This window comes from Tursiops truncatus, chromosome 1, assembly GCF_011762595.2.
Source record: "Tursiops truncatus isolate mTurTru1 chromosome 1, mTurTru1.mat.Y, whole genome shotgun sequence".
Classification (NCBI taxonomy): Eukaryota; Metazoa; Chordata; class Mammalia; order Artiodactyla; family Delphinidae; genus Tursiops; species Tursiops truncatus.
Window position 1 is genome coordinate 23,059,900 of NC_047034.1, and position 25,982 is coordinate 23,085,881.

Here is a 25,982-nt window from a genome sequence, read left to right on the forward strand (position 1 = left end):
TAAAAAACGGTGTGTACAAAATACACACACACACACACATTTTTTTCTATTCTCTTCATTTCATTTTTAAAAAGATTATTTAAAGCAATAATTATAATACTATATTCTCAGGTTTATCATAGATAGTAATGTAACATGTTTGATGACAGTAAAAAGGAAGTAGGAGAAAATGGAGCTATATTGGAGTAATTCTGCTATATTTTATCAGAATTAATTCAGTATTAATCTTAATTAGATTATGATATGTTAAAACTGCATATTGTACTTCCCAGAGCAACTAACACACACATACACACAAAACCCTCAAAAAATACATAAAAGTAACAGAGAAATTAAAATTGTATACTACATTTGTATACTAATATACAAATACTAACTATATAACTATAATAAGTAAAATCTGTATACTAATTGTATCCTAAACAGTATTTGTTTAACACAAAAGAATGCAGGAAAGGAGGTAAAGGAAAATAACGGATATGAGACATATTGTAAACAAATAGCACAACGACAGGCATAAATGCAAGCATATCAATTATTACATAAAATGTGAATAGACTAACCACTGATCAAAAAGCAGAGGGTGAAAGGGGTCAAAAGGTACAAACTTCTAGTTATAAAATAAGTAAGTCTATATAAAATACATAACCAATAAGGACCTATTGTACAGCATAGAGAACTACACTCAATATCTTGTAATAACCTATAATGGAGAAGTATATGTATATACACACACACACGCACACACACACACGTATACACATATAACTGAATCACTCTGCTGTACACCTGAAACTAACACATTGTAAATCAACTATATTTCAATAAAAAAATTTTTTTTAATTGTAAATGTACAATAAACAAACAAAAAAAGTCATGGGGAGGTAATGTACAACATGGTGACTATAGTTAATAATACTAAATCCTGTATCTGAAAGTTGCTAAAAAAGTAGATCTTAAAAGTTGTAACATTTTGGTAACTATGTGTGGTAATGGATATTAACTAGACTTACTGTGGTGATCATTTCACAACATATACAAATATTGAATCATTACGTTATACAGCTGAAACTAATATGATGTTAATGTCAATTATACCTCAATAAAAAATACAGTTAGATAAAAATTTCTTAAATTTTTAAAAAGGCAGAGGTTTGCAGACTGACTTCAATAGAACAAGACTCATCTATAAGCTGTTTATATATTTCTACATGTGTCTGAGACACACTTTAGATTCATAGATTCAAATAGGTTGAAAGTAAAGGATGGAAAAAGATTTACCACAGTAACAACAGAGTACTGGAATGGCTATATTAATGAAAATTTAAAATAAGGGATACTACTGGAAACAAAGAGGGACATTTCACAATGATAACAGGGTCAATGTATCAGGAAAATATGACAAATATAAATATATATGCACCTTAACAGAGCACCAAAATACCTGAAGCAAAATCTGATGAAATAGTAAAGAGTTCAACAATTATAGTTAGAGATTTTAATATTAATCTTTCAGTAATTGATACAACAATAAAACAGAAAATCAATAAGAATATGGAAGACATGTACAACACTATCAACCAATTTGACCTAACTAACATATACACAATGCTCAACCCAACAGCAAAATACAGTCTTCTGAAACATACATGGGGCATTCTCTAAGACAGACCAAATGTTAGGTCATAAAACAAGTCTCAACAACTTTAAAAGAAGTAAAATCATACAAAGTGCTTTCTCCAACTGCAACAAAATGAAATCAGAAATCAGTGAGTCTTCACCAAGCAGGCTTGGTTATGCAAAATAAACTGAGAGAATACTTATAATACGAAAAGTATAAGAACTCAAATATAATTTGGAGGGAGGAACATCTTATGTTCTGGCATATACTGTATACTTACATACATCAAACTTTAGAGGGAGATTTATAAAACTTTAGGGGAAACTCACTTTCTACACTTCTGTGTTTTTTTCTTCTTCTTTTTTTGAGAATGCATTGCCTTTATAAATCAAGAAAAGAAGATATTTCCATATTTTTATATGGATGTCATTTATGTCCCTCTACCACAGATCAATATTTGAAGTCAGGCTCCCCTATTATTACAGGAGTATCTATCTGTTCAAGTGATGGCTACATTCTATCCAGTTTTACTTAACTGGCTCAAAGACTTAAAAATACTTAAACTTTTGTCTCTAAGGCAGCCCTCTCCTTAACAGCCATTTCCAGATTACTGGTGCTGACAATGCAAAGCTAAAAAAACAAAAGCAGCAACCTAAGTTAGTATACATGGTCACTAAGGGATGAAAAGCAGGTTCTCGGTCAGAATGCCAAGTTCAGGAAAGTAAGAAAAAAATGCTGTTGTGGTTATCAGCATTATCCTAAGGCTCTGAGAATATTTTATAATAAGAAAAAAATTCAAAAACATCCTTTAGGTGGGGTAAATCCTATTAATCCATAAATCCTATTAGCTGATTATCTCGGGACAATGTCCATTTACACCTGTTATCCTACTTCAGTTATTAACAGCACCTCCTATTCTACTTTCAGAAGATGCTTACTTGGGTGATAAATTATATGGTCACTCTACTTCTTTGACCGTTTATAAGGTCAAATACGCAATGCAAAAAAAGACAATTTTTCAAGCACAACAGAAAGTTTGCTGGGAATCTGGTGAACATACCTAATGGCATCCAAAAATCCAAGTTTAGAAAGTACTTTCATTATAAACAAACATCAAGGGACAACTTTAAATATTATTGGTCAGAGCCTCAGCTTTGGGCCAGGATTCAGAATTTGGGTTAACCAGCAGCTGTCAAATCTTAACTCTACATTTACTTCTATAAATCACATCTTCCATATCTTCCAAATCACATCTTCCATATTGTCCTTAATGACCTCCTTTCCCATAACCCTTTGACTTAGATAAACTACTTAGATAAACTACATTACTTTTAAGACAGTTCTGAATTTTACAATTTCTTAACAAACCAATGATTTTAAAATCTCTTTTTATACCCTGACTTCTCTGACTACACAGAGTTCTAGAACTATTCACAGCAATGGACACCTGATGAACAACTTCCTGTACAATGTGGTTAAAGTATCATGTCCAGACGTTTCCCCAAGACTTTTCCACTATTCAAATTTTCCATCATTTTGGTGTTTGTCAAAACACTTGCGTTCTTAACTCTGTAACTAAGAATCACTTGTCGTCACTTTTTACCTGTCTTCTTTGTGCCTACTGCAAAATCTTAAATATAGTTACTTAAAAAATTCCTTTGTTGTTGTTATTGAGGAAAAGTCTACTACTCCTTCTTTACTAAAAAATTTCTTCCCAGAAAGGAATGTGGAATTTTGTTTGTTTATATACTTTTCTTTTCTAGGTAAAATTTACATACAGTAAAATGAAAATGTAAGTGTATAATCCTGTAAGTTTTGACAAATGAAATCATCCATCTTTAAAGTCACGGAATATTCTTATTATCCCAGAAAGTTCCCCCTTCCTAGGCAATCCTTTCTTCAGGAGCAACCTCTTTTCTGATGATATTTTTCTACCATAAATTAATTTTGCCTATTCTACAACTTCATATAAACGGAACCATACAATATGCATTCATTAGTTTTCAGCTTCTTTTGCTCATCATACTATCTGAAGTTAATCTATATGTCAGTAGTTAGCTCCTTTTTATTGTCAATTTATATCCCAATATAAGAAAATATCATGTTATGTTTATCCATTCGCCTGTTGTTGGGTTGATTCCAGGTTCTGACTATAAAATTAAAACAAAGATGCCATAAACATTCTTGTATATGTCCTTCTGTGAACAGCAATTTTCATTTCTCTTACTTAAATATCTTGGAGCAGAACTGCTGGATCACAGGACAGACATAAGTTTAATTTTATTAAAAACCATCATGCTTTACTCCATGCTTTACTCCATTACTTTCATTATGATTTTAATTTGCACTTCCTTGATGACTACTGATGTTGAGTGCTTTTTCATGTGCTTATTGGTCATTCATACATCTTCCTCTGGGAAGTCTCTACTCAAGTGTTTTGTCTATTTTTTGAATTGGATTACTTATGTTTTTATTACTAAATAATGGAGTTCTTTATGTTTTCTAGATATAGTCCCTTTTCAGATATATGATTTGGAAATATTTTTTTCCCAGTATATGGCTTGCCTATTTATTTTCTTAATGTTGGCTTTTAGTGGGCAGAAGTTTTAAATTTAAGTTAAACCTAAAAATCACCTTTATTTTTCTTTTTTGATAATTTTTTGTCAGATCCAAGAAATCTCTGCCTACTTACAGATCACAAGATATTTTCCTGTGTTTACTTATAGAAGCTTTATAGTTTTGGCTTTTATGTTTAGCCCTTTGGTCCATCTTAGATTAAGTTTCTTGTATAGCATGAAGAAAGGTCAAGGTTCATATTATTTCCAAATATATAACTAGTTGATCAATCATTATTTATTAAAATGCCCTTCCTTTCCATTGAAATGCTTTGGTACCTTCAGAAAGTCAACTGGACATATGTGTGGATCTATTTCTGGATTAAACTATCCTTCCCATTTTCACAGACATTAGAATAAGCACGACAATTTCAAAAAAAAAAAAGGAAAAGAAAAGAAAAAGAGAAAGAAAAAGAAAAGGGCTGCTGTGATTTAGACTGTTTACCTCTAAGATCAGTCTTGGCAGAGCTGACATTTTTAACAATACTGAGTTTTCCAATCCATGACATGTTTTATCTCTCTAATTATTTAGGTTTTTTATGCTATTGTCAATAGTGTCATTTTTTAAAATGTCATTTTCCAGTTGTTGCCTTATTATACAGAAATACAACTAATTTTCATATTGATTTTATATCCAAACCTTGCAAAAAAATTCATCTCATTAATTCTAGTCCTTGATTTGTGGATTCCTTAGGATTTTCATATGGGTAATCAAGTCATCTGTGAAAAGAGACAGTTTTATTTCTTCCAAACTTTATGATTTCTATTTTTTTCTTGTATTATTTCACTGTATCTAGCAGAATACTGTATACAGATCCTAAGTGTATCCTTGCATTGTTCCCCGTCTTAGTGGCAAAGCATTCAAAATTTCACCATTAAGTATGTAGTTGCACATAGATTTTTTCATACATTAACTTTGTCAGGTTGAGGAAGTTCCCTTTTATTTCTAGTTTTTGAGAGTTTTATCATGAGTGGGCATTAATACTGTCAAATGACTTTTTGTTATCTATTGATAGGACCATGTGGTTTTTCCACTTTATGCTACTAAATATGGGGAATTACATTAGTTGATTTTTAAAAACAGACTTCCTTTTTAGGAGCAGTTTTAAACACAAAGCAAAATTTAGAGGAAAGTACAGAGTTCTCATACATGCCCTATCTTTACTCTCCCTAAGAGCTTCCCCTACTATCAACCCATAGAGCTCCTGCCTGACACACCCAACAGGCTCTCCCACTATCAACATCCCACACCAGAGTGGTACATTTTGTTAGCTGATGAACCTACACTGAAACATTATTATCACCCAAAGTTTATAGTTTACATTAGGGTTCACTCTTGGCGTTGCACATTCTACAAGTTTTGACAAACGTATAAGGGCACGTACCTGCCCATCATTACAATATCACTCAGAGCAGTCTCACTGCCCTAAAAAACCTCTGTGCTCCACTTATTAATCCCTCTTCCCACTAGCCCCTGGTAATAACTCATCTTTCAACTGTCTCCATAGTTTTACCTTTTCTAAAATATCATACAGTTGGAATCATTCAGTATGTAACCTTTTCAGATTGGCTTCATTCGCCTAGTAATATGCACTTCAGGTTCCTCCATCTCTTTTCATGGAATTTTGTTATTATTATTATTTTTAGGCCATGCCACACAGCTTGTGGGATCTTAGCTACCCAACCAGGGATCGAACCCAGGCCCCCAGCAGTGGAAGCGCAGAGTACTAACTACTTGACCACCAGGGAATTCCCTCTCATTTCATTTTAGCTTCAAATAATATTCCATGTCTGGATGTATCAGTTTATTCATCTAATGAAGGACATAGTGGTTCCTTCCAACTTTTGGCAATTATGAATAAAGCTGCTATAAACATCCATGTGCAGGTTTTTGTGAAGAAGTAAGTTTTGAACTCATTTGGGTAAACACCAAGGAGTGTGACTGATGGACTGTGTGGTAAGAATATGTTTAATTTTGTAAAAAATTGCCAAACTGTTTTCCAAAGTGGCCATACCATCTTGCATTCCCACCAGTAATATATAAGTTCCTGTGCTCCACATTCTCGTGTGGTGTTGTCAAGTTCTTGATTTTGGCTATTCTAATAGGTGCATAATGGTATTTCATTGTTTTAATTTGCATTTCCCTGATGACATATGATGTGGCATATCTTTTCATGTGCCTATTTGCCATTTGTATATCTTTTCTTTTTTTAAAAACTGAGGTGACATTAATTTATAAGATCATATAAGTTTCAGGTGTACATTATATTTTGACTTCTATATATATTACAGCATGCTCATCACCAAAAGTTTAGTTTCCATCCGTCACCATACAACAGACGCCCTTTACTCATTTTGCCCTTCTCCCAACTCCTTCCGCTCTGGTAACCATACTACTCTGTTCTCTGTATTTATGTTTGTTTTCATTTTGTTTATTAATATTCTACATACGAGTGAAATCATACGATATTTGTCTTTCTTTTTTTGTCTTTTCTTTTTCTATTTGTCTTTCTATTTCACTTTGCATAATACCCTCAAGATCCATCCATATTCTCACAAATGGCAAGATTTCATTTTTTCATGGCTGAGTAGTATTCCACTGTATATTTTATATACACACACACACACACACACATACCACATCTTTATCCATTTATCCAACAATGGGCACTTAGGTTGTTTCCATATCTTGGCTATTATAAATAATGCTGTGATGAACATAGGGGTGTATGTAACTTTTTGATTTGGTGTTTTTGTATTCTTTGAATAAATACTCAAAAGTTAAATAGCTGGATCATATGATAGTTCTTTTTTGTGTGTGTGTTATAGTTCTATTCTTAATTTTTTCAGGAATCTCTGTACTTTTTGCCATAGTGGCTGCACCAATTTATATTCCCACCAACAGTATGAGAGTACATCTTCTTTGGTGAGGTACCTGGTCAGATCATTTCTCCATTTTTTAATCAGGTTGTTAGCTTTCCTATTTATTAAGTTTTAAGAGTCCTTTGCATGTTCCGGATAACAGTCCTTTATCAGATATGTCCTTTGCATATATTTTGCCCCAGTCTGTGGCTTCTCTTCTCATTCTCTTGACATTGATTATTTTTTCAATTATTTTGTTGTCGTAAAATACACTAAAAAGTTATCATCTTAACCATTCTTAAGTGTAGAGTTCAGTGGTATTAAATATTAATAACATTGTTCAATCATCACTCATATCTATAACCCTTTTCATCTTGTAAAACTGAAACTCTACACCCATTACAGTAACTCCCCATTCATCCCTCCCCCGCAGCCCCTGACAACCACCATTCTACTTTCTGTCTCTACGACTGTTTCTATTGTAAGCAGCTCATATAAGTGGAATCACAGGGTACTTGTTTTGTTCTGACATTTCACTTATCAATGCCCTCAAGATTCATCCATGTTGTTGCAAATGGTAGGATTTTCTCCTTTTTTATGGCCAAATAATATTCCATTGTATATACAGTTGACCCTTAAACAGCACAAGTTTGAACTTCAGGGGTCCACTTACACACAGAGTTTTTTCAGTTGTAAATACTACTGTACTGCATGATCCATGGTTGGTTGAACCTGCAGATATGTAACTGCAGATATGGAGGGCTGAATGTTTGTGAATTTTAGACTGCACGGGAGACCAGCACCCCTACTCCCCGCATTGTTCAAGGGTCAACTGTATACACGATATTTTCTTTCTCCATTCATCTGTCAGTGGACACTTAGGCTGTTTCCATGCCTTAGTTATTGTAAATAATGCTGCAACAAACATGGGGGTGCATGTATCTTATGGAGATAGTGAGTTTGTTTCCTTTGGATAAACACCCAGAAGTGGAATTGCTGGATCACGTGGTATTTTTATTTTTAATTTTTTGAGGACCTTCCTTACTGTTTTACATAGTGGCTGCATTGATTTACATTTCCACTACCAATCCACAGGGTTCTCTTTTCTCCACATCCTTTCCAACACTTGTTATTTCTTGCCTTTTTGATACTAGCCATTCTAACAGGTGTGAGGTGCCATCTCACTGTGGCATTTCCCTGATGATTAGTGATGTTGAGCATCTTTTCATGTACCTGTTCGCCATCTATGTGTCATGTTTGGAAAAATGTCTATTCAGCTCCTCTGCCCATTTTCTAATCAGGTCCTCTTTTTGTTGTTGAGTTGTATGAGTTCCTTACATATTTTGAATATTAACTCTTATCAGATATATGATTTGCAAATCTTTTCTCCCATTCCGTAGGTTGCCTTTTTATTTTGTTGATTGTTTCTTTGGCTGTGTAGAAGCTTTTTATAGTTTGATGTAGTCCTACTTGCTGATTGTTGCTTCTATTCCTTTGCTTTTGGTGTCATCTCCAAAAAAAAAAAAAAAAAAAATCATTGCTAAGACCAATGTCAAGGAGCTTTTCCTCTGTGTTTTCTTCTAGTAATTTAATAGTTTCAGGTCTTACATTTAAGACTTTATTCCACTTTGAGTTAATTTTTGTGAGAGGTGTAAGACAGGAGGCCAGTTTTATTCTTCTGCATGTGAATATCTAGTTTTCCTGAGACCATTTATCGAAGAGTCTGTCTTTTCCCCATTGAGTATTCTTGGTTGCCTTGTCAAATATCAGTTGACCATATATTCATGGGGTTTTTTGGGGGGGGGGTTCAATTCTGTTCCATTTGTTTATATGTCTATTTTATGCCAGTCTCATACTATTTTGATTACTATAGTTTTGTAATATAGCTTGAAATCAAGACATTTGAGTGTTCTAACTTTGTTCCTCTTTCTCAAGATTGCCTTGGTTAGTCAGGTCTTTTGTGGTACCACATAAATTTTAGGACTGACTGTTCTGTATCTGTAAACAATGCCACTGGAATTTTCATAGGGATTGCACTGAATCTATAAATGGCTTTAGGAAGTATGAACTGTTTAAAACAATATTAAGTTTTCCAATCCATGAACATGGGCTATCTTTCCTTTTATTTTTGCCTTCTTCAATTTCTTTCATCAATGTCTTGTAATTTTCAGTGTACAGATGTTTTACATCCTTGGTTAAAATTATTCCTAAGTATTCCATTGCTTTTGGAGCCATCGTGGATGAGACTGTTTCCTTATTTTCTTTTTCAGATATTTTGTCTTTAGTGTATAGAAACACAACCGATTATTGTATGTTGGTTTCATATCCTGGCTTTACTGAATTCATTTACCAGTTCTTATAGTTTTTTGTAGCATCTTTAGGGTCTTCTCTATATAAGATCATGTCATCTGCAAACAGAGATAATTTTACTTCTTCCTTTTGGATTTGACACCTTCTTTTTCCTTGCCTGACTGCTCTGGTTTGGACTTCCAGCACTATATTGTCACACTTGTCTTGTTCTTGATCTTTAGAGAAAAAGCTTTCACTCTTTCCTTGTTGAGTATGATGTTAGCTATGGGCTTGTTCTTTAGCTTCTTAAGGTAAAAACAGAAATTTATACCTTTTTAAAATGTATATAAGCATTTTCTTCTGATGTAAGTATTTAAAAATGTAAAAGTTTCCTCTATATACTTCTTTAGCTGCACCCCACAAATATTTATATTTGGTATATTTATTATCTTTCAATTTAAAATATTTGTGATTTTCCCTTGAGATTTTCTCCTTTTACTTATGAATTATTTAAAGTATGATGTTTCATTCCCAAATACTTGGATGTTTTCAGAGATCTTACTGTTTCAATTTCTGATTAAATTCTGTTGTGCTCAGAGAAATTCTGTACACTGTATATGATTTCAATCTTTCAAAATTTACTGACATGTGTTAATAGGCCAGCATATGATTTATGTTGACAAAGTCTAAGCATGTGCAAAGATTATATATTCTGCAGTTTTGGGGTACACTGTTCTAAAAATATCAATTAGATATCATGATTGGTAGTGCTATTCTTTTTTTTTAATTAATTTATTTTATTTTTGGCTGCATTGGGTCTTCATTGCTGTGTGTGGGCTTTCTCTAGTTGCAGTGAGCAGGGGCTACTCTTCATTGCGGTGAGCGGGCTTCTCATTGCGGTGGCTTCTCTTGTTGCAGAGCATGGGGTCTAGGCATGCGGGCTTCAGTAGTTGTGGCCTGCGGGTTCTAGAGCACAAGCTCAGTAGTTGTGGCACACGGGCTTAGTTGCTCTGTGCCACGTAGGATCTTCGCAGACCAGGGCTCGACCCCGTGTCCCCTGCATTGGCAGGCAGATTTGTAACCACTGTGCTACCAGGGAAGCCAAGTAGTGCTATTCTAATTCTCTATAGTTGTACTGATTTTTTTTTCCTGTTCTCAATTACTGGTAGAGAGTTGTTAAAATCTACAACTATAATTGTTGACCTGTATATTTCTTCCTTTAGTTGTCTTACTTTTTGCTTTAAGTATTTTGAACATCTGTTATTAGGGGCCTACTAATAAACATATATTAGGATTTGTTGTGTTCTTCTAATGAAGTGCTCTTTCAATCATTATCAAGTATCTCCTCTCTCTGGTAATACTCTTTGTCTTGAATTCTATTGTGTCTGATGTTAACATAGCCACTTCAACTTCCTATTGTTAATATTTGATTGGCATATCTTTTTCATTCTTTTGCTTTTAACCTGTCTGTGATTTTTAAAATTCAAGTACAACTCTTTGAAGACAGCACATACAGTTGACCCTTTAACAACATGGGGATTAGGAGTGGTGATATCACCTGAGCAGTTGAAAATCTGTGTATAACTTTTAACTCAAGAGTATAACCCAAAACTTAACTACTAATAGCCTACTGTTGACTGCAAGCCTTACAGATAACATAAACGGCAATTAACATGTATTTTGTAAGTTATATGTACTATACACTGTATTCTTACAAAAAAGTAAGCTAGGGATAAAAAAAGTTATTAAGAAAATCATAAAGAAGAGAAATACATTTATAGTACTGTATATTTTTATCAATACCATAAGTTTACATCGTCTGTTTACAAGATGAATCATGTCTCAGTACCTACATCAATATTATCTTATATGATATTACAAAATGCTTTACATGTTGCGCATATTACTAAAACTAGGTATCAAAAAAAAGAAAAGATAATGTGAAAAAGAAATTCATCTTTATTTACAGGTACAATGATTCATGCATTGATAATGAAGAAAAAGCAATACAAATTGCTTTATAGTAGTCTAGTGTAATCAATATGATGGCTTCATGGTAGCCTGGCATATACATTAATGAATGAATCATTATAAAAATTTTATGGCATACAGTTTTACTGTCATATTCATAATACAGTATTAAAACACTTTCATTTTTAAAAAATTGAGGTATAGTTGAATTACAATATTATATTAGTTTCAGGTATACAACACAGTGATTCAAAATTTTATAGCTTATACTTCATTTAAATTTATCACAAAATATTGGCTATATTCACTGTGCTGTACAACACATCCATGTAGCTTATTTATTTTATACTTAGTAGTTTGTACCTCTTAATCACTTACCCCTATCTTTCCCTTCCCCTACCCTGCTCCTCACTGGTAACCACTAGTTTGTTCTCTACATCTGTGAGTCTGTTTCTGTTTTATTAGCAACATAGGTTACTTCCATATCTTGGCTATTGTAAATAATGCTGCTGTGAACATTGGGTTGCATGTATCTTTTCAAATTAGAGTTTTCATCTTTCCTGGATGTACACCCAGGAATGGAATTGATGGATCATACGGTAGTTCTGTTTTTACTTTTTTGAGGCACCTCCATACTGCTTTCCACAGTGGATATACCAACTTACATTCCTGCCAGCAATGTACAAGCACTCCCTTTTCTCCACATCCTTACCAACATTTGTTAATGGTGGTCTTTCTGATGACAGTCATTCTGACAGGTGTGAGGTGATATCTCATTGTGGTTTTGATTTGCATTTCTCTGATGATTAGTGATGTTGGGTATCTTTTCATGTGCCTGTTGGCCATCTGTATGTCTTCTTTGGAAAAATATCTATTCAGGTCTTCTGCCCATTTTTTAAAATCAGGTAGTTATTTCAATATTGAGTTGTATGAACTATTTATATATTTTGGATATTAATCCCTTATCAGTCATATCATTTGAAAATATTTTCTCCCATTCAGTAGGTTGTCTTTTCATTTTGCCAATAGTTTCCTTTGTTGTGCAAAAGCTTTTAAGTTTAATGAGGTCCCATTTGTTTATTTTTGCTTGTTTCCCTTGCCTTAGGAGACAGATCCAAAGAAATATGGCTACAATTTATAACAAACTGTGTCCTGCCTCTATTTTCTTTTCTTTTTTTTTGCAATATAAAATAAACAGTTTTATTTTTGATGTGTCTCCAGCCATCGATCAATGGCCATTTTCAGAGTCCTATTTGGTATAAGTACCACTGAAGGAAGAACAAGATTTGTCATGGGACTTGTACGTTTCTTTTTGCTGATCCAATTTTCCATTGTTTCCTTTTCGTATGAATAGCCATCTGATGCAATGACAGGATCTTTCATAAGCTCCTTAGTTATTGGACATATAAATTCATCAGGAATTCCAGAAGAAAGGGTTTTCATCTTTGTCCTGAGCTCTTCAATTTTCTGCAGAACTTTACTACGCAGCCCTAGAGATTCAATTTTCAAATCATCAGCTAGACTTTCTTTTGTAAGATTCAACAGTTCTCGCCCATCAATGTTATTCATTTTGAAAATACCAACAAGGTCTTTTAAATCTTGTGCACAAAGCCAGTTTGAGACATCGTCCTCTGACCAATCTTCAGTAAATTGCTTTGGTTGATCTTCTGCGATCCTTGCTTGGCAAGGTGTTTCCAGGTCAAACTGCCAGATATTCACTGTTTTGTCCATTGAACCAGTAGCAAGTAAAAGGATATTGGGTGCAAAGGCACAAGTTGTGACATACCTAGTGTGCTGAGTCAAGGTGTGAAATATATTCTCAGTATTAGTATCATACACTATGACAGACTTATCCACTGATCTAAGGTATGGGTAAAGGAAATAACCCAAATTTTGATCTGGCAATCCTGACCACATGATGCCAGTCGAAAGAAGTGAAGACCTTGTTCTCCACCAGAAACTGGCTGTGAAGAAAAATCGCAGCAGGTAATTCCAAGATCATGTGCTTTTTCACTATGCAGACACCTCATTTTATCATCCCACAGTGTTAAATCTTCACACGAGGAGCCAGTGACAAAGAGGTTTCCATTAGGAGAAAATGCACAGGCCACCAAGGAGCCATCCTTAACACTAGCACATCTATATAACTTGTATGACTGTGCATTCCACAAAACAACAGTTCCATCAGCTTCCCCTGATATCAAACAAGTGGAGTCTGGGGAAGACCGGCAAACCCTCACGGGGCTACCACTGGGCTGTTCCATCACTGCCAAAGTCTGTCCGTTTTGAGTATCCCATAAGACAGTGGTACCATCTGTTGAAAATAAAGCCAAAATATGCCCTGAAGCAGAGAAACAGCAGCAGTGGACAGCAGAGGTGTGAAACTTCAATGGAGAGTGTGGCAATTCACTGAAGTCACTCAGGGAGTACAGGCGAATTGGTTTGTCCAAGGAGCAAGTGGCCAAGAGGGAAGAGGAGAAGGCACAGCAGTTGACATCATCATCATGATCCGCTAACGTGTGAATTAATTTCACCATGTTCTTTATTTGAAGTAAAATATCCTGGTGTGGGCGTCCACCTAAACCTCAGCCGTCAAGCCAAACACTCAATTTCCGGTCATATCCCGGATCAACTCGCCAGTGTGAACACATGCATACCCATCTAATGCAAGGCAAACCCAAGATGTGCCAAGAATCCTCCAACATAAAGCTCGAGACCTACTCCCACCGTGCCCACGTGGGGACCAAGGATTTGCCCAACTCTTGAGAGCCAACCAGGCCTCAGCGAACCGAGCGACCCGCGGCAGGAGCACGGCCGGCGGGGAGCAGGGCCTTCCGAGTGCGGGGACCGGCGCTCGGGTTGTGGGGGGGGGGTGGAAGCCAGCTGGGGCTTTCACGCCCCACCGTGAGGCGTCGCCCGGCTCCCAGACCAAGGCCGCAAAACCATGCATCGCTCTGGTCAAGATCTCAGCAGGTCCCTGTCGTGCGCTTAGAACCTGACGCCGAGAAACGGTGGGTTTAGACACCTTGAGCAGGGAAGCTCGGCGGGCTGACCCCAGTCAAGGTCCTCCGCCTGCCTCCGCCGCTGTTAAACTGGCCCATGGGCACTGCCCCTTTCACCTCAAAGACCCACGACACCTGGGATCAGCGCTCAGATGCCGGCAAGTGGTGCAGGGCACATGACACGCAGGTGAGGTGGGCCTGTTTTCTTTTTTTTTAAAGTAGTTTAATTTAATTTATTTAAAACTTCATTTTTAAAAATATTTATTTATTTTTGGATAGTTACAGAAGTCAAGGGATCTCGACTTTTTTTGGCTGTGCAGCATGTGGGATCCTAGTTCTGTGACCTGGAATCAAACCCGCACTGCCTGCACTGGAAGCATGGAGTCCTAACCACTAGACCACCAGGGAAGGCCCTGCCTATGTTTTCTTCTAGCAGTTTTTTGGTTTCTGGTTTTACATTTAAGTCTTTAAACCATTTTGAGTTTATTTCCGTATGTGGTGTGAGAAAATGTTCTAATTTCATTCTTTTACATGTAGCTGTCCAGTTTTCCCAGCACCACTTATTGAAGAAACTCACTTATTGAAGAAACTGTCTTTTCTCCACTGTATATTCTTGCCTCCTTTGTTGTAGATTAATCGACCATAAGTGTGTCAGTTTACTTCTGGGCTCTCTAGTCTGTTCCATTAATCTATGTGTCTGTTTTTTTGCCAGTACCATACTGCTGTGATTACTGTAGCTTTGTAGTATACTCTGAAATCAGGGAGTGTGATACCTCTGTTCTGTTCTTCTTTCTCAAGATTGTTTTGGCTATTCAGGATCTTTTGTGTTTCCATACAAATTTTAAAATGATTTGTTCTAGTTCTGTGAAAAATGCCATTCGTATTTTGATAGGGATGGATTGAATCTCTAGATTATCTTGGGTAGTATCATCATTTTAACAATATTAATTCTTCCAATCCAAGAACATGGTATATCTTTCCATCTGTTTGTCTCATCTTTGATTTCTTTCATCAGCGTCTTATAGTTTTTGGAGTACATGTCTTTACCTCCTAGGTTAGATTTATTCCTAGGTATTTTATCCTTTTTGATACAATTGTAAATGGGATTGTTTCATTAATTTCTCTAATAGTTCAGTGTCAATGTATAGAAATGCAAGAGATTTCTGTATGTTAATTTTGTATCCTGTAACTGTACTGAATTCACTGATGAGCTCTAGTAGTTTTTTGGTGGTGTCTTCAGGATTTTCTATATATTGTATCATGTCATCTGTAGACAGTGACACAGCGACAGTTTTACTTCTTCCTTTCCAATTTGGGTTATATTATTTCTTTTTCTTGTCTGATTGCTGTGGCCAGGACTTCCAATATTATGTTGAATAGAACTGGCAAGAGTGGGCACCTTTGTCTTGTCCCTGATCTTAGAGAAAATGCTTTCAGCTTTCTATTGTTGAATATGATGTTAGTTGTGGGCTTATCATATATGGCATTTATTATGAAGTATGTTCCCTCTATACCCACTTTGTGAGGAGTTTTTATCATAAATGAATGAATTTTGTCAAAAGCTTTTTCTGCATCTATGTAGATGACTGTATGATTTTTTATTCTTTAATTTATTAATGTGGTGTATCACGTTGATTAATTTGTGGTTATTGAACCGTCCTTGCATCAACTGGGATAAATCCCACTTGATTATGATGTATTATCCTGTTAATGTATTGTTAGATTTGATTGTTAATATTTTGTTGAGGATTTTTACATCTATGTTCATTAGTGATATTGGCCTGTAATTTTCTATTTTTGTGGTATCTTTCTCTGGTTTTGGTATCCGGGTGATGGTGGCCTTGTAGAATGAGTCTTGAAGTCTTCTTTTCTCTGCAATTTTTTGGAATAGTTTGAGAAGGATAGGTGTTAACTCTTCTCTAAATGTTTGGCAGAATTCACATATAAAGTCATCTAGTCCTGAACTTTTGTCTGTTGGGAGTTTTGGGGTGTTTTTTGTTTTGTTTTGCTTTAAATTACTGACTCAATTTCATCACTGGTAACTGGTCTGTTCATATTTCCTATTTCTTCCTGGTTTGGTCTTGGGAGATTGTACAGTTCTAGGAATTTGTTCATTTTTTTCTAGGTTGTCCATTTTTGGGGCATAGAGTTGTTTGTAGTATTCTTTTATGATCCTCCAGTGTCAGTTCTGACTTCTCCTTCTTGTTGGCCCTCTTTTTTTCTGGGCGAGTTTGACTAAAGGTTTATCAATTTTGTTTATCTTTTCAAAGAACCAGCTCTTAGTTTCATTAATATTTTCTTTTTTAAGTCTCTATTCCATTTATTTCTGCTCTGGCCTTTATGATTTCTTTCCTTCTAATACCTTTGGATTTTGTTTGTTCTTTTTAAGTTCCTTTAGGTGTAAGGTTAGGTTGTTTATTTGAGATTTTTCTTGTTTCCTGAGGTTGGTTAGCATCGCTATAAACTTCTCTCTTAGAACTGCTTTTGCTACGACCCATAGATTTTGGATTGTTATATTTTTGTTTTCACTTGTCTCCAGGTATCTTTTGATTTCTTCTTTGGTTTCTTCAGTGATCCACTGGTTGTCCTTGCTCCATGGGGTGAACCCCTACAATCGTAATTAGTCTCATTTGTGGGTTGCCCACCCTGGGGGTATGTATAATGATTATAAAGCAACTCCACCCCTCTTACCCATCTCACTGTGATTCTTTCTGGTAGTTTCCAGTCTTTCTCATCAACAGTTGTTCTGTAAATAGTTGTAATTCTGGTGTGCCCATGAAAGGAGGTGAGCTCAGGGTCTTCCTTCAATACAAGTCTTTTTTTTTTTTTTAATTGACATATAGTTGATTTACAATGTTGTGTTAGTTTCTACTGTACAGGAAAGTGATTCAGTTATACATATATATTTATATATATATATACATTCTTTTTTATATTCTTTGCCATTATGGTTTACAACAGATATTGAATATAGTTCCTAGTGCTATACAGTAGGACGTTGTTGTTTATCGACTCTACATGTAATAGTTTGCATCTGCTAATCCCAAACTCCCAATCCATCCTTCCCCCAACCCCATCCCCTTGGCAACCACAAATCTGATTTCTATGTCTGTGAGTCTGTTACTGTTTTGTAGATAGGTTCATTTGTGTCATACTTTAGATTCCACATATAAGTGATATCATATGGTATTTGTCTTTCTCTTTCTGACTTCCCTCACTTAGTATGGTAATCTCTAAGTCCATCCATGTTGCTGCAAATGGCATTATTTCATTCTTTTTTATTGCTGTGTAGTAGTCCATTGTATATATGTACCACATCTTCTTTATCCATTCATCTGTTGACGGACATTTAGGTTGTTTCCTTGGCTATTGTGAATAGTGCTGCTATGAACATAGGGGTGAATGTATCTTTTTGAATTATAGTTTTGTCCAGATATATGCCCTGGAGTGGGATTGTTGGATCATATGGCAACTCTACTTTTAGTTTTCTGAGGAACCTCCACATTGTTTTCCATAGTGGCTGCACCAACTTACACTCCCACCAACAGTGTAGGAACGTTCCCCTTTCTCCACACCCTCTACAGCATTTGTTATTTGTAGATTTTTTAATGATGGCCACTCTGACTGGGATGAGGTGGTACCTCATTGTACTTTTGATTTGCATTTCTCTAATAATTAGCAATGTTGAGCATCTTTTGATGTGCCTGTTGGTCATCTGGATGTCTTCTTTGGAGAAATGTCTATTTAGGTCTTCTACCCATTTTTCTATTGGGTTGTTTTTTTGTTGTTGAGTTGTATGGGCTGTTTGAATATTTTGGAAATTAAGCCCTTGTAGGTCACATCATTTGCAAATATTTTCTCCCATTCTGTAGGTTGTCTTTTTGTTTTGGTTATGGTTTCCTTTGCTGTATAAAAGCTTGTAAGTTTGATGAGGTCCCATTTGCTTATTTTTGCTTTTGTTTCTATTGCCTTGGCAGACTGATTCAATACAAGTCCTGCACACAATATTCCACATGATGAATAATACTTAGGTCATGATGATGATGACACAAATACATCTCATACAGTTCTTGCCGTGCAGTGATTAGATTTTCAGAGGAAGACACTCACACACCTACGCAATAGATAAGTTTATTAACTGTATGGAATGATGATTATTTACTATTCACTAAGTGGAAATGAATCATCATAAAGGTCTTCATCCTCACCATTTTCATGTTGAGTAGGCTGAGGAGAAGAAGGAAGAGAAGTTGCTCTTGCTGTCTCAGGGGTGGCAGAGGTGGCAGAGGTGGAGGAGGTGGAAGGGGAGGGAAGACAGTCAGGCACACTTACTGTGAATTTATGGAAATACATCATAATTTCTACTTGACTTTTTGCTTTTTCATTTCTCTAAAAATGTTTCTATATGGTACCAATCCTTCTTCCACTATTTGCTTTAGTTTAAGTGACCCTATCATAGAAGGGTCTATGCTATAAAAAAAAGCAAAAGCAGTCTTGAAAATTGAAAGTCTTCTCCCCAACTGTCTAATGTCAATTTGTTTTCTGACACTGCATCTTCTATGTCTTCTTCTTTATTGGCTGGCACTGATTCAGAAGCACTCATCTCCATCAAGTTGTGTTGTTAATTCCTCTGGTGTGGTGTCTATTAGCTCTTGAAAATATCCGTGTCTTGAAGCCCTTTACTTCCAACCTCTTTTTTTTCCCTCCACCTCTACAATCTCTTTCCTTTACTGGCTCTTTCAGGCTTTTTCTATAACAACAGTGACATCTTCAGTGATATAATCCTTCCAGATTTTCATGATGTTTTCTCTATTAGAGTTCTCTTCCATAGCATTGACAATCCTTTCCATAGAGTACCATGTGTAATGAGCCTTAAAGGCACTTAAGGCTACAGGCTGAATTATAGATGTTGTGTCTGGGAGTAAGTAGACCACTTCAATGCCTTTGGAGTCAAACTCATGGGGTTCTGGGTAGCCAGGGGCATTGTCCAATATCAAAAGAACTTTAAAAGGCAGTTCCTTACTGCCAAGGTACTTCCGGACTTCAGGGACAAACCATCAATGGAACCGATCCAGAAAAAGAATTTTTGTTGCCCAGGTCTTCTTGCTGTACAACCAAAAGACGGGCCAGCTGGTGTTTATTTTTTCCCTTCAAGGGTCCAAGGTTAGCAGCTTTTTTTAATTTAGTTAAATTTTTTATTGAAGTATAGTTGATATACAATGTTGTGCCAATCTCTGCTGTACAGCAAAGTGACATAGACATTCTTTTTTTTTTAATATATATTCTTTTCCATTATGGTTTATCACAATTCCCTGTGCTATACAGTAGGACCTTGTTGTTTATGGCTGGCAGCTTTATACATAAGGGCAGTCTTGATCATAAACCCAACTGCATTTGCAAAACAGTAGTTAGCCTATCTCTTTCTGCTTTATTTTTTAAGTTTTTGGCTGCGTTGGGTCTTTGTTGCTGCACGAGGGCTTTCTCTAGTTGCAGCAAGTGGGGGCTATTCTTCATTGCGGTGCGTGGGCTTCTTACTGCGGTGGCTTCTCTCGTTGTGGAGCACAGGCTCTAGGTGCACGGGCTTCACGAGTTGCAGCACGCAGGCTCCGTGGTTGTGGCTCGTGGGCTCTAGAGTGCAGGCTCAGTAGTTGTAGCACACGGGCTTAGCTGCTCTGTGGCATGTGGGATCTTCCTGGACCAGGGATCAAACCTGTGTGCCCTGTATTGGCAGGCAAGTTCTTAACCACTGCTCCACCAGGGAAGTCCACCCTTTCTGCTTTAAATCCTAGTGCTTGCTTTACTTCCTTACTAACAAGGCTTTTTTGTTTTGTTTTGTTTTGTTTTACCAGAATAGGGCACTTATGTCTGCATTAAAAACCTGTTCAGGTAGATACCCTTTCTCCTCCATGACTTTCTTAATGGCATCTGGGAAGCTGTTTGCTGCCTCCCGGTTGGCAGAAGCTGCTTCTCCTGTGATCCTGACATTTTTTAAGCCAAACCTCTTTTTAAAATTATCAAACCATCCTTTGCTGGCATTAAATTCTCCAGCTTTAGATCTTTCACTTCCTTTTGCTCTGTCGTCATATAAATGACTTTGCTTTTTCTCAAATCATATCGGAGTCCATAGGTATGCCTTTCTTATATCAATCTTGCACCCACATAAAAGCTGTATTTTCATTATGAGGTAAAAAGATATTTCAAAAAAATGCTAGGTATTCATGCCTGCTGGCATAGCTGCAGCTACAGCTTCACCAATTTTCCTTTTCTTTTTTTTTTTTACAGTGGTCCTTACACTGTATTCATTTATTTATCTTGAAATAGTGGGCAATCACAGATGAAGACCTCAATCTACAGTACATATCAAGCAATTCAACTTTTTCTTGTAATGTCATGACTTTTCTCTGCTTCTTAGGAGCAATTCTAGCATCACTATGGCACTTCATATGGGCTCCATGGTTTATGGTCTTCCACTAAACACAATGAAAAATACTTGAGAACTGCAAGAGATCACTTTTTACAACGATATGCAATTTACTGGAGATGAACTGATCACATGGAAATGATTACTGTCACACAGCATTTTTAGCAGATACTCACAACACTTGAGCTCACTGCAACAGCATTGGGAGGTTGCTACAAAATTTTTACAGTAGTACAGTGTATACTACAGTTAGTTTTATGAAGCTATGATTTAATATGGCATCTTTATGTTTGCTTACATTTCTCTCAATGGCAAATGTATGGACTGTGTTTGTGGAAGTAAGTTTTGATAAATTTTACTACCATAAAATATGGTAGTAAATGATAAAATAGACTATGTCTACATATATCTTGTGCATTCATGACATATCTTTTTAATTTTTTTCAATATTTCACGGCTAAGCAATTCATCTGCAAGTTCTTTCAAGTTGTCACAAATTTCCAAAAAAATTTCCAGTGTGTTACTGAAAAAAAAAATCCACATATAAATGGACTCACACAATTCAAACCCGTCAAACCCATGTTGTTCAATGGTCAACTGTAGTTGAGTTTGACTTCCTTTTTAAAAAATAAAAAAAAAAATCCAGTCTGATAAGCTCTACAGTGTAGTGTTTAGTTCATTGACATTTAATGTAATTTTAAAAGGCTAGATATAAGTCTACCATCTTGCTATTTATCTTCTACTCCTCTGTTCTTTCTTTCCTGTCATCTTTTCACTTAACTGAGTATTTGTTAGTTTGTCAAATTTAATTCCTCTACTGGCTTTTTAGGTATACCTCTTAACACTTTTTTAAAAGTAATTCCTTCAACTGGACAGCCAAATGCAAAAGAAGAAACTAGACCACTACCTCACATCATATACAAAAATCAACTCAAAATGGACTAAAGACCTGAAAGCAAGACCTCAAACAATAAAACTCCTAGAAATAAGCATATGCAGTATGCTCTGTAACATTGATCTTAGCAATATCTTTCTGGATATGTCTCCTCAGGCAAGGGAAACAAAAGCAAAATTGAACAAATGGGATTATATAAAACTAAAAAGTTTCTGCACAGCAAAGGAAAGCATCAGCAAAATGAAGAAACAAATGGAAGATATCTGCAAATCATATATCCATTAATTGGCTAATATCCCAAATATATAAAGAACTCATACAACTCAACAACAAAAAGACACACAACCCAATAAAAAAATGGGCAGCAGAGCTGAATAGGTGATTTTCTAAAGAAGACATATAGATGGCCAGCAGGCACATGAAAAGATATTCATCGCTAACTGTTAGGAAAATGCAAATCAAAACCACAATGACTCACTATCAAAACAAAACAAAACAAACCCCAAAACAACCCAATCAAAAAACAGGCAGGGGACTTCCCTGGCGCAGTGGTTAAGAGTCCACCTGCCAATGCAGGGGACACGGGTTCGAGCCCTGGTCCAGGAGGATCCCACATGCCATGGAGCAGCTGGGCCTGTGGGCCACAACTACTAAGCCTGCACTCTAGAGCCCTTGAGCCACAACCACTGAGCCTGCGTGCCACAACTACTGAAGACCGCACGCCTAGAACCCATGCTCCGCAACAAGAGAAGGCACCACAATGAGAAGCCCGCACACTGCAACGAAGAGTAACCCCCACTCGCCGCAACTAGAGAAAGTCCATGTGCAGCATCAAAGACCCAACTTAGCCAAAATAAATAAATAAATGAATGAATAAATAAATTAATTAATAAATTAAAAAAAATAGGCAAGTGATCTAAATAGACATTTCTCCAAGGAAGACATCCAGATGGCCAACAGGCACATGAAAAGATGCTCAACACTGCTAATTATTAGAGAAATGCAAATCAAAACTATAATGAGGTATCATCTCACACGGGTCAGAATTGCCATCATCAAAAGTCTACAATAAAAAATGCTGGAGAGGGTGTGGAGAAAAGGGAACCCTCATACATTACTGGTGGGAATGTAAATTGGTGTAGCCACTATGGAAAACAGTCTGGAGGTTCCTTTAAAAACAAAAAATAGAGTTATCATATGTTCCAGCAACCCCACTCCTGGGTATATATCCAGAAAAGATGAAAACTAATTCAAAAAGATAATGCACCCCAATGTTCATAACAGCATTATTTACAATAGCCAGGACATGGAAACAACCCAAGTGCCCAGCAACAGATGATTACTTTAAGAAGATGTGAGATTTTATATATATGTATAAAACACACAGGAATATTACTCAACCATAAAAAAGAGTAAAATATTTACAACAACATGGATGGACCTAGAGAATATCATAGTAAGTGAAGTAAGTCAGAGAAAGATAAATATTATATGATATTACTTATATGTGGAATCTAAAAAGTAATACAAATGAATCTATATACCATACAGAAACAGACTCATACACATAGAAAACAAACTTATAGTTACCAAAAGGGAAAGGGAGGTGTGGGGGGTATAAATTAGGAGTATGGGATTAACAAAACTACACATAAAATAGATAAGCAGGGCTTCCCTGGTGGCGCAGTGGTTGAGAGTCCGCCTGCCAATGCAGGGGACAAGGGTTCGTGCCCCGGTCCGGGAAGATCCCACATGCCGCGGAGCGGCTGGGCCCGTGAGCCATGGCCGCTGAGCCTGCGCGTCCGGAGCCTGTGCTCCGCAACAGGAAAGGCCACAACAGTGAGAGGCCCGCATATCACACACACACACAAAAAAACAAAAACAAAACAAAAACAAAAACAAAAAAATAGATAAGCAAAAAGAATTTACTGTACAGCACAGGGAATTATATTCAATATCTTATAATAACCTATAATGGAAAATAATCTGAAAAAAATATGTATAATTAAATTACTTTCCTATACAGCTGAAACTAACACAATATTGTAAATCAACTGTACTTCAATTAAAAAAAAACCACAGTGAGATATCACCTCACATCTGTTAGACTGGCTATTATCAAAAAGGCAAGAAATAACAAGGGTTGGCAAGGACAGGAGAAAAGGAAACCCTCATACACTGTTGGTGGGAATGTAAGTTGGTGCAGCTACTATGAGAAACAGTGTGGAGATTCCCCCCCAAATTAAGACTAGAACTACCACATGATCTACCTATCCCACTTCTGTGTATTCATCCAAAGAATACAAAAACACTAATTCAAAAAGATATATGCAACCCTATGTTCATAGCAACATTATTTAGAATAGCCAAGATATGAAAACAACCTAAGTGCCTATCAATGAATGAATGGATAAAGATATGCTACACACGGGCTTCCCTGGTGGCACAGTGGTTGAGAGTCCGCCTGCCGATGCAGGGGACACAGGTTCGTGCCCCGGTCCGGGAAGATCCCACATGCCACGGAGTGGCTGGGCCCGTGAGCCATGGTTGCTGAGCCTGCGTGTCCAGAGCCTGTGCTCCGCAACGGGAGAGGCCACAACAGTGAGCGGCCCGCATACCACAAAAAAAAAAAAAAAAAAAAAGATATGCTACACACACAGACGCACACACGCACTGGAATACTACTCCACGGTAAAAAAAAGAGTAGTGATTACCAGAGGGGAAGGGGTGGGACAGGGGAGGGTGAAATGGGTAAAGGGGATCAACTGTACGGTGAGAGACAGAAACTAAACTTTTGGTGGTGAGCATGCTGTAATGTAAAGAGAAGATGAAATATAACGTATACATGAAACTTATGTTATAAACCAACGTTACCTCAATAAAAGATTTTTTTAAAGTAATTCCTTTACTAGTTCTCAAAGTACGGCCCCACTCCAGCAGCATCAACACCACTTGGAAACTTCTTGAAATGCAAATTCTCAGGCCCTACCCCTGACCTTCTGAATCAGAAACTCTGGAGTGGAGGCCAGTAATCTGTCTTTTTAAAGCCCTCCAGGTGATCTGACGCACACTAAGATTTCTGAACCTCAATATTCTAGGGATTATAATATTCACTCCTTACTTATTACACTCTACTTCAGTTAATACTGTATACTCTCACTACAAATTTAAGAAACAAACACAACAGTTCCATTTTACACATGTATTTACTATTTCTGGTGCTGTTACTCTGTAGTCAAGGTTCCATCTGGTATCATATCCCTTCAATCTGAAAAGTTCATTTGACATAGCATCTAGTGTTCTTTTCCCGTAAGAAGTCAGCTGCTGTTTGTATCACTGTTCCTCATATAATGTTGTTTTTCTAATGAATGCTTTCAAGATTTGCTCTGTATTTTTTCTGTATTGTGTCTAATTATGGGTTATGTATACACGTGGGTTATACGCCTTGGGGTTTAGAGTACTGTGGATCTGTACTTTTTTTTTTTTTAAATCGAGTTTGGGAAAGGTGGCCAAAATGGCGGAGTAGGAAGTCCTTGCGCTCACCTCTTCCCATCGGCACACCAAAATTACAATATTTACAGAGCAACTATTGATGAGAAAGACCAGAAGACAAGCAAAAATGATCTTCTACAACTAAAGATGCAAAGGAACCACGATCGGACAGGTAGGAGGGGCAGAGACACAGTATAGTCAAGAACAATACCTCCACAAAGGGGAGGATAATAACAATTGTAGAGGTTCTCCCCCAGGAGCAAGGGATCTGAACCCCACGTGGGGCTCTCCAAACTGGAAGTCCTGCACTAGGACGACAAACACCAGAACACCTTCCTTTGAAGGCCAGCAGGGCTTACATTCGGGAGAGCCAGAGGGCTACGGGAAATAGACTCCATCCTTAAAGGGTGCACACAAAACCTTACAAGTTCTAGGACGCAGAGCAGAAGCAGTAATTCAAAAGGCGCCTCGGTTAGACCCACCTGCTGATCTTGGAGAGCCTCCCTGAAAGGCAGGAGCCAAGTGGAGCTTACCGGGGGGAAAGAGACACTTGTGACAGCCATTTCTGGGAGCTTGTTCAACCACGAGGACACTGGTGCTGGCAAGCGCCATTTTTTAATCCTCCCTCTAGCTTATTAGGGCTGGGACTCGGCCCCGCCCAGCAGCCTGTCTATACCAGTAATGGGACACCTCAGGCCAAGCAGCTGGCTGGGCGGGGACACAGCCCCACCCACCAGCTGGCCTGGCTGGGAGCCCCTGAGCCCATAGCCGCTTCAGGACCTGGACTTATCCACCAGAGGGCCCAGGACCAGCC

The 25,982-nt window shown here is 36.9% G+C and overlaps 2 protein-coding genes across 2 annotated transcripts in view; both read right to left on the reverse strand.

Annotated features, from left to right (window-relative positions):
• LIN9 (lin-9 DREAM MuvB core complex component) overlaps positions 1-25,982 on the reverse strand; it is a 111,368-nt gene that overhangs the window by 48,250 nt on the left and 37,136 nt on the right. The gene's annotated exons all lie outside the window — the stretch shown is intronic.
• Positions 500-25,643, reverse strand: LOC101339787 (WD repeat, SAM and U-box domain-containing protein 1-like). The gene is given in 2 exon segments (XM_073801057.1): positions 500-13,220; positions 13,223-25,643. Coding segments are annotated over 2 exon segments (1,335 nt in total). The 5' UTR covers positions 13,896-25,643; the 3' UTR covers positions 500-12,558.